This window comes from Aegilops tauschii, chromosome 7 (genome assembly GCF_002575655.3).
Source record: "Aegilops tauschii subsp. strangulata cultivar AL8/78 chromosome 7, Aet v6.0, whole genome shotgun sequence".
In the NCBI taxonomy this organism is placed as follows: domain Eukaryota; kingdom Viridiplantae; phylum Streptophyta; class Magnoliopsida; order Poales; family Poaceae; genus Aegilops; species Aegilops tauschii.
In genome coordinates this window covers 197,844,057-197,854,313 of record NC_053041.3, presented here as the reverse complement: position 1 = coordinate 197,854,313, position 10,257 = coordinate 197,844,057, and the positions used below count along the sequence as shown (strand labels likewise).

At 44.9% G+C, this 10,257-nt stretch overlaps 1 protein-coding gene across 1 annotated transcript; it reads left to right on the top strand.

The window, feature by feature from the left end:
* Positions 1-2,996: 2,996 nt before the first annotated feature.
* Positions 2,997-8,755, top strand: LOC109784868 (uncharacterized). Its single transcript, XM_020343479.4, has 10 exons — positions 2,997-3,486; positions 3,597-3,686; positions 4,066-4,331; positions 4,724-4,812; positions 4,895-4,998; positions 5,329-5,434; positions 5,520-5,595; positions 5,690-5,801; positions 7,511-8,042; positions 8,441-8,755. The coding sequence occupies exons 1-10, from the start codon at positions 3,285-3,287 to the stop codon at positions 8,529-8,531; spliced, it is 1,668 nt and encodes a 555-aa protein (XP_020199068.1). The 5' UTR covers positions 2,997-3,284; the 3' UTR covers positions 8,532-8,755.
* The last annotated feature ends 1,502 nt before the right edge of the window (positions 8,756-10,257 follow it).

The following is a 10,257-nucleotide window of genomic DNA, read 5'->3' as shown; positions in this document are numbered from 1 at the left end:
TTTATTTCCCACTGCATGCAGAGGCAGCCCGGAGGAGAGCCCCGCGTCGTGGAGGCCGCCAGCGGGCAGGTGACCGGTCGGAGGAGCTCCGCGCTGCCGGGCAGGTTCGTGTCTCTCTGCCGAGCGGAAAGGGAGGAGTCTCCCGTCCCCGGTCGGCCCTACGCCTTCACGGTGCGGACACCGTCGTCGAGCAGGCGATCGGCTGGGGAAGCCCCGTGGCGTGGAGGCCGTCGGCGGACAATTGACCGGGCGGAGGAGCTCCGCGCTGCCGGCCAGGTTCGTGCCTCTGCGGAGCGGAAAGGGAGGAGTCTCGCGTCGCCGGTCGAGCCTATGCCTGCACGGCGCGGACGCCGCCGTCAAGCTGGTGATCGGCTGGGGAAGCACCGCGATGTGGAGGCCGCCGGCGGGCAGTCGACCGGGCAGAGGAGCCTTGCGCTGCCAGCGAGGCGGGCGCCTCCACGGCATGGAAGCCATCGTCGGGCAAGCGAACGGGCGGAGGAGCCTTGCGGCGCTGAATAAGGATGAATTGTCTCTCCTCCTTTTTAGTTTAATGATTGATCACGCTTTGGTGATGTCTGATCCTACAGAAGAAAAAGATCAACCCATTGTTAGATAATTATTAATTTAAAGAAAGACTAGATCAAATGGATACTTCCCTGATCCTTGTGTTTGTACTAATGGCGCAATGGCCAGAATTCCAGCAAGCCAATCATTGAACTGCCGCCGAAAATAGATGGAAAAACCATTTGCACCATGGCTTGGTAGACGCCATGCCCCATGATGGGCGCCAACTGTCGTGGGAACGATTCCGACAATAAGAGAGGGGTAGGATAAAGGAGCATGATCTATCAAGATGCAAATGGGTGACACGTGGTTTTAGCGAGTTCGGGCCTCTCACGGTGGAGATAACAATCCTACGTCTCATGCTCCGGAGAGGCTTTGTTTATCTGAGTCTGTATCCGGAGATTACAATGTATGTGAGAGCGAGGAGAACGGATCCCCATGCCTGATCTAAGTGCGGAGACTAGAGAGGAAGAAGAGAGAGAGGTGGAAGAAAGAGCCCCTACCCCAAGTCTAGTGATGGGGGTGGCTTATATAGAGTGCGACATCCCCTCACCTTCTATGATACAAAGTGGGACATGAATGCCATAATGCCAGCTCACTACCAAGCCTTCACTATGAGAATGATGCTTTGACTACCTTGCTGCCTGCTGGTCTTCGTATACCCGAGTGAGTCGTACGGTCGAGTGGTGAACTGTCATCCGAGTGGATGGGTATGTTGCTTGGTCGAGTGGATGGTATGCTGCTTAGTCGAGTGGATAGTATGTCTGTATGAAATTTATTTGGACCCACATATTGTATGAACCCCATGCTTTATGATATTTCGACTCTTCGTGGGCCTACCTGTTATGTGTATCCCAGCAATGCCCGAATTTGTTACAGGAGCAGCGGCCCGTTATGTTTAGCGCTCCTAGTCAACGAAAGGAAGCACATATGGAACTGGAAAGAAATCAAACGGACATGAACTCTTACACCTGAAGATCCAACGGCTGAAAACGCTTGTGACCTAAGATGGATGGAAAGATGCGCAGTTTTAATCTCTCTAAATAGCATTTGATATAGTAGATCGTTGTGGATTTCTCTATAGACTTGGTCGCATTAAAAAAAATTGACTCACAAAAATCCTATAACTTCAATTATTTTGGAATGGAGGGAGTAAATTTTAAATTCATTTTGTATTCGAATATGAATCTATACACGTGATTGTATATATTCATGTGATTTTTTCGACGAACATACATTTTCTTACCTTCACTTTTCACTTCCGACGCATGACAAAACTTACGGGAATAGTTATTCGTCACCCCTCTCTTATTACACATCACTACAACATATTTTTACGTTCCGTAAATTTGTCCTCAAAGTGAAAAGAGAAGGTAAGAAAATGTATGTCCGTCATATATTTTACATGACGTAAAATTATGAACCAACCCACTAAGGTTCAAGTCTTAGACTTGAAATTAGTGCACGCATTTTTCCGGATTTATTTCAGACCTTCCGTCAATGTGCGTTCATTGAGAGAAAACGTTTTCATCAACTATGGACGTGTCCGTGGCGGCTTCATCAATCTCAAAATGATGTGTCGGCTTAGTCTCGGTAGGTGTTAATAAAGATAGATGTGTATATCATAAGATGAATGTGTGAGCGTCTGTGTTTATATTGTATTTATTGTGTTATACTTTCTACATCTAAAATTACTTGTCACATAAATGGACGCCGTATTTGATATGCCAAAACATTATTTCTGGAAAAACAAAAGCCCCGCTAGAAGGCGAGACGACGACGGCCTCTTGAAAATGGAATAAGGTTCTTCCCGTTTAGCCCCCGTGCCGATGATGTGTCTAGCATCGTCGGAGGGCGTGTGGAGGTGTGTCTCCGACGGATCTTGCGGGATTCGGCCGGTGGTTGTCTTTGGTGGATACGCTTGGATCCGGTCTTTGTTCGTCTTTGTTCATGTGTCTTCGGGTTTGGATCCTTCCGATCTAAGTTTCTCTTCATCGGCGGCGGTTGCTGTTCTGGTGCGTTCGTCCTATGGAGCCTTAGTACGACGACTTTCCGACTGTTTACTACAACAATTTGTGCCCGGCTCCGAAGAGTGAGGGGCGATGACGGCGACGCCACATTCGGCTCGCTTAAGTGCTTGTAGACGTTGCTAGGTGGTCTATGAATCTAGACGTAATTTTTATTATTTCTGGCGTTCATTGTACTTCTATGATTAACAATGAATAGATCTACGGTTAAAAAAAGTATAAAAGCCCTGCTTTGCGAGTCGACCTCACGAGAGACAAATAAATTATCAATTCCCTCGATAAAGAAGAAGTAACTCGCGCGCGCTCGTTGGAGCGCTCGGTTTCGGACAGCTCCCGATTTGAAAAGTAGGCAGTTGTTTTCTTTGAGGATTAGGGGATTAATTAAGGTGGGCCCCCTGAAAATCGGGGGGAGCGATTAGTGTTGATTCTGGGTGGGCCTTGACGATGGTGCCTTCGTGTGGATGCGCACATCACCATCCCTTGTTGGCTGGTTGTCACACGTGGTGGGCCCTGCCTGGAAATCCTGTTTTGCCTTGTGCGCTGGTTCGAATCGAGCGCTGGAGCGGCCGATCGCGAAAGAGTAAATCCGAAGAAAAACCGACTCCTCCGTTGTTGTTATGCACTAGACCCAAAATGGACGCCGTACGATGAGGCCGGCGGCATAAAAACCCTAGCCCTCGGTCGCGCCGCGGCATGGCCACCGCCACCACCTACACGCTCCGCCTCACCCCGCCCCCGCCGCCACCGCGGCACCACGCTCCTCTCCTTCCGCAGCTCCGCCGCCGCGCGGCCGCGAAGGTGTCTGCTAGCTGGGTCCCAGCCGCCGCCGGCAACTCGGACGACGGGCTTGGCGGCTGGTGGCTCCCCGAGCAGCCGGCGGAAAAGGGGAGGGCAGGTAGATCTCTGACTGAGTACGCTGCTCGCTGAGTACGGGACGCGGAGAGATTGTACCTTTGAGAGGATATTTTGTTGTTCCGCTGTGACCCGTGGGGATTGCATTTGCAGGGTTCGGGAAAGCTATTGTGGTCGGATTGGGTGCTTCGGCAGCGATCGCTTTGGCTGGGATCACTTGGCGCTCTCCATCCTCGAGGAAGTGTAAGTTCGTCCCCATTCTAGCCCCAACAATATAAATACTAGTCCCTGAAAATTGTAAGAGGATAGAGGAAGTACAGCAGAGCATTGTAAAATTTGTTTGAACCTATGTTACCCAAGTACTTGTACTATTCTCACCAGCTTCATGCTGTTCAAAATGGAAAGGTAGATTTGGAGCTTGTGATAATCATTTGAATTGTTTGGTTGTTGGGAACTGTCCATTCTTGTACAACTCTAATCTCTGCTAACCGGCTATAAATTAGCTTCACGTCTGATTTGTTTACGATGGCAGCGATGCTACCCCTCTCCCCCTCGCGATAGAGTTAGCTCGTTTCAGGGTAATGGAAGAACTAAAATAAACAATTTAAACACCGCTTTTCAGGTTTACAGCAACTTATCGGTGCCCCATTGCATTATGTTCAAGAGAAGCTTTCAGTGCCGGACTCGACAGAAATTCCTGAAGATGATGCAAGTGTCAGAGAGCTGGGTACAATTGATGTTTCGAGGGTAAATGTTCATGAGAGGAATGCCACATCACCTGATGATTCAAGCCAAAACCACATACCAGCTGGCGGTGTCCGTATTTCTTTTACAGTCCCTGTAGATCCCATGCATGAGGAAGCTTTGTCCATATTGAAGAAGCTACAGGTGTGTTACATATTTACAACTTTGCATCTTAATTTAGGTTTCAGTATGGTACCTGATATGAAAAATCTTCCTTGTTGTTATTTTTCACTTGGATTCTGTATCTTCTTAGCATATTAATATTGTGTGTTGTTGTGCAGTATCACCTAACAATTGATTAGAGAAAGAAAATTATCTTGAACGCCTAGTTCATATACTTATCTAAATATCATATTGATTTTAGATTACACTCCTACTATGTTTGAAATTTAAGTGTTTATGTAGTTTACACGACGTGCTGTGTATTTTATGAGTCACTTATCAATCCCTTTCAGCCTAATTGTCTTCTAAGAAAAACACAGTTATTTAAAGCAACATTAGTTCTTACAATGTTTTCATCACCTTTTGTTCCTCAGATAATTGAGAATGATGCTAGCTCCGGTGACTTTTGTACTAGGAGGGAATTTGCAAGATGGTTTGTTAAATTATGCTCAAAATTAGAGAGGTAATGAAGCAATGCAGTATTTACATAACATCTGAGCTTTGCATGCCATTTTAATATTGCCTTATTTATCACTGTCTTGCAGGAAAAGGATGCACAGGATCATACCGAATCTAATAACTTCTGGTTCATTCGAAAGTGCGTTTGATGATGTAGATTTTGATGACCCGGATTTCTTGTATATTCAGTGTAAGTTTCTATTTACATTGAATGACCTAAAGCTTTGTGTAGTAAGTCCTTACATCTCAAAGATAGGCTTCATATACACCTAGCCAAACCAATGCCGGTCAAGCGAGTCTTGGCAATGCACATGCCCAACCTTCGTAGTGCTTATGTATGATTTCGTGTTGAACCCAGAAACGAACAAATAGATGGTCTTTCCTTTCACACTACTTTGGCCATGCAATGTGAAGTGATGCTCTTTTGATTTCTGAGCCTATGCCTTTTGTTGTGAAACAAAATATTTTTCATTGGATTTTCAGATGCTGATAATCTAATCATTGTTTTGATGGTGAAAAGCTTTAGGAGAATCTGGCATTGTGCCTAGCAAGCTATCAAGCTTCTTTGGAACATCGGCAAATGGCTCTCAAAGTGCCAACACAAATTCCAACTTCCTACCTGAAAGGTACTAACATATGGAATATGTAGTTTCCCCTTAATGGTGATAACTGAAATGTTTTAAGAAAAGGTATTCTTTGTTGCTGCTGTAGTTATCTGTCACGTTTTGATCTTGTTAACTGGAAACTACTAGTGGAGTATCCATTTGCATCAGAATTAGACCAAAAGGTACATATATCTTCTGATCTTTTTATGTTCTACTGCAGTGTTTCTATTCTCTAGTTTCATTCTTTTGTGAATCCTGACTCTGGTTACAGTCCAGATGCTGAGTAAAAATGTTCATACGTTGGATTTGAGCGCTTGGCCAGATGTAACAGCGTCTGTATTTGTGGACTTGTTTGGCGGTGACCACAGCATCGTCAGCAAAGTTTTTGGTATGATTTGCTAATAATTTATTTATATATGCCGTCCATTGGTTGCAAGGCTATGATTTTCTATAAATTGCATTACTAAGAGTAATAGGCTTACCAAGATTACAATTTTGTTTGTCATTTTGATGATTTCCTATTTTAGTGACTGGGAGCTCTCTTTTACTTTGCCATATGCTAATGGTGTGTTTCAACTTGTTTTTACACGTGCTTTGATTCAGTTTAGTCATGCATCTCTGCGGTCTCTCTTTCAATTGTTTGGCTTATTTTTGCTACTATTGAGCTCATGCATAAAGTTATGCTGTTTTCTTTTTTTCTTAAGTTGTATGTATCATGTAGCAGAAGTACTACAGCAGGCACACCCACAAGGATATATGCCTGTGCACGCAGCAGCACAGTCAGGGCCCTTACATCCGTCGACTTGGTCTCGAACTCAGTCAATTGGTACCAGACTAGGATTGGCACCTAACTTGTTGCAGGTTCAGTTTGTTTGGAAGTCTGGAGAGACACCTGATTAGAAGTCTCTTGAGTTCATCTTAGCATCGGATTCTATTTCCATCAACTTGGTTTCATAGTCAGTCACTTAGCACCAGATTAGAGTTGGCACTAATTGGTTGCAGGGTCTGTTCGTTCCATATCAGGGGACACACCAAATTGGAAGTCTCTTGAGTTCATACTAGGGTGGGGTTCTATTTCAATATTACTATAGGATTGACTCTATTGTAAAGAGAGGGGATGTACGGGGAAGACAAATAGACAGTCAATCTATAAACTATGTAAAATGGAGGCTTACCTCCAAGAACCCCGACTATCTTGCACCTGCACTCCACAATGGCAGGCCGCTAGACTAATCCCCACGTTCTCGTCCAACCACCACCCATGTTTACCATGTACACAATAAGTCCCATGGCAGTGTGACTTTTCTGCTGCTGGGAAAACCTCACTGCTTATTGTTTTCTCCATATAATAGTACTTAGTAGATCCCTGAACGTGTCACCCTTTAGGTTTTTCTTCTTCTCTGTATTGGATGAATTCCCTATAACACTTTGCAACGAAAAGAGCAAGTCTGTTATGGTAAAGTTCCTTTAAAATAATTGGTTGTGGATTCTGCTATCCATCATTTACAGTAATAACGAAAGTGCTCTTCGCTCAGCATGGTCTGTTTTCTCTGTTCTGTTTGTCCTGAACCGAGATTGCACTGGGTTGTTTCTATGTAAACAATATGGATGGAGCTCGTCTTATCAAGTAAAGAATCTAGGGCTAGTTGAAACTTATTTGGGTAACTTTGCCCTATATATGCTTGTCCCACTCGAAGCTTCTCTGTCTCATTTGCCTGTTCAATATATGAATCTATATTAGAGGGATCTAACTGTAACTTTTGGGAATGTTAAGTGGTTTTCAATGTTCTGGGGAAGACATTAAGTGTGCCAAATTAGGCCATTACAGTCCGTTGATTACTTCAACTGCATATTTGTCCTGGTACTTGATTTTATGATGATATCTTTGTTTTTGGTTTAAGAACTGTTACAAAAAGTTATGAACTTATGGACAAGCATGACCTTAGCTGACTATTTTCTGTATGAACGCACCAGTACAAGAACTGTTGCTCGTACTAGATATTGCTCTCTAGTGTCATTTTGCGATTCATATTGTTGCCAACATCAGTAAGTGGGTCAGCTAAGATCGTTAACTTATGCTATCACTGTATTTGATAGGAAACACCAGGCGGCTTCAACATCATAAGCCTGTAACAAAAGCACAAGCGGCTGCTGCACTGACCAGTGGTAGAATGGAAGAAGTAGTACGTGATGAACTAAATAGACTTGAAGCAGAAAATCAGTCCCGGCTTTCTGCTATGGGTGAAATGATGGAAGAGTTAATTAATAGAGGGGATATAAAACAATATTGGGAAGTCAAGATAAAAAAGGAGCAAGACCGTGGGTTTGAAGTTGAGAAGCATCTTCAAGATGTTCTGCACGAGCTTGCAAATGAGAGGACGGATCAAGAAAAGGAAATTGCAGACTTGCTAAAAGAAAAATCAGCTTTAGAGCGTCAGAATCAGGAACTCGTATGTTTAAGGTCAGAAGTTGATGGCATGTATGATAGGCTGGCCACTGAGAGTCTAGAGGTCATGGCTGATGAAGAAAATCTGGAAAAGTTGTCCTCTGATATGAGCAGCAAGCACCAAGCTGTCACTGAAGCTAAATCATATCTTGAAGCTGAGAAGGAAGCTCTTACTATGCTAAGGTATGTCTTATACAGCCTTCCCTTTTGGTATATGGTTCTGATACATAGCACCTGCAGACCCTGCACCGTGGTTTTATATTTATGTGGTACCAAGGAAACATTAGGTTGTCATTTTATGTCAGAGTGGGCATTGAAAATTTACGTGCACATGCTCGAGTTCAGGAAAAGGTGCTTTATCCTATAGTGTGAACTTTGCATATTGTTAAACCTGTTCATCTGCAAAAGTATAATAAGCGGAAAATAACTTGTCCTGTACTGAATGAAAATTATGTAGAATCTATTATTGATGTCTAAGGAATGGTCAAGATCATCTGCCTGAATCGTATGCAAGTTAGCTCTTTTGTGTGGACTCACCATCCTGGATATCCATTTATGACGCTGGGTTTTTTTGGAATCAGGTCCTGGGTGGAGCAGGAAGCAGCGCGCGTGCATGAACGTGCTGAGGTACTTGAGAGGGCGGTGAGAAGATGGCGAGTCCCTGCTGATTGAGCCTGCAAACAAAAATCTGGCATTTTATTTGGTGCAAGTCTCGACTTGCTGTAAAAAAATTATGTTCCATGTCGCCATGGCATCGACTGTCAGTTATGAGTATTACAAGTACTTCCCTCACCAGAACGGAATGTCAATATCTGCCAGGCCCTTCTTTCCTTCGATGTTTATTAGTGACTTGTTTATGGTTGTCTTATGGGAAATACCAGTTTTTTGTTGTTCCAGTTCTGGTGGCCTGGGTGGCTGCTACTCAAGAGAAATTTTTGGGGGCTCCATTTTGCGACGATGTGCTCAGCTGGGCAAGGATTGCACGTATTGACGAACGTATGCCATTCTATTCCCTATGTGCGTGTTTGGTTGCCTTCTTGAACAGTGCCTGCATTTCATACGTGTCTTGATCCAGTCTGGTTGAGCAAAAACAGGCAACAAACCAACATTTGCATGTTTGTTTACTTGCATTGCATCATTGACCACTTTAGGGCTGGCTGTTTGGTTCACCGCATATGTGCTTAAGGGGTGAGTAGATGCAAACCACAGTTGTTTGGTTGCGTAAACGTTTGTGTTTTGCTCACTCCATTCCAATGTGGTGGCCTTACCACCACATTAGCAGCACAACAGCAGGCATAACTAATAGTAGATTAAGATACAAGCAATGACAACAAAGAGTGTTTTGCTCATCCCATTCAACCACATTTGCAGCACAACAGCAGGCATAACTAATAGTAGATTAAGATACAACCAATGACAACAATGAAGGTAAACAACAGATTGAGAGGCAAACTAATAGAACTACGGTCATAGTTAAAGACAGCAGGGGCATCTCATGCTCCCGCTTCACACGAAGGTGTTGTTTCTATCCAAAATATGAACAAGTTCATAGCACAAATTCAAACCAACACCATCACCACCATCACAAACTACTACAGATTCATACTATGACTTGGGAATCTGACGATCTAGACCGCGCGAGTAATGTCGTTGATGCAGCTGTGCTTGGTGCAGCTCTGCACATGATCGAGCTGTCGTGGCTGCACCTTCAGACCAAGGTCGGAGATCCGCGGGACTAGGAGGTCGACGGGGACGATCCTGTGGCGGCGACAGAAGTACTGCCAGCCCCGGCTAAGCACCATCTGCCCCTGGAAGTTCTAGACCTGAACCCGGAACTCGCACCACTTGTTCGCCGATAGCATGATGATGCGCGGGAGCTTGACCACTAGCCACTCCTTCATCACCTCCACGAACTTGGGAGGGATGACGAGCATGGTGAGATCCTCCATGTCCTTGATCTGGCGTAGAAACGCAGCGTCTCTCGGGACCCCTCCTCGTGGTCGGTCCTCGAAGATCGACCCCTTGAACACGGCAGGCTCATGAAGGCGACCCTGCCAGGCAGGTTCACCCTCTTGAGCCAGCGGCTTGTGGGGATCAGGTCCTTGGCGCCCTCGGCGCCAACTACGACCTGTGCTTCTCCATCGCTACGTCTCACTCCGTCTTCATGATCTTGTCAAGTAAGATGGCATGTGTTAGTGCAAGAGCATTGGGATCTGACATGAGTGGTACTTGCTCTTGGGCAACTGTCAATGATCAGTGCAGTTTCCTAAACATCAGTGGCATGATCTAAAACTAGCACTGCAAGTTGTGCCCACTTTCACATTTGACAACAAGCTACATTGGTAGTAGTACCTAAACAAGCAAACGCATTGGTCCTGTAACGTGTATGAGCATGCAC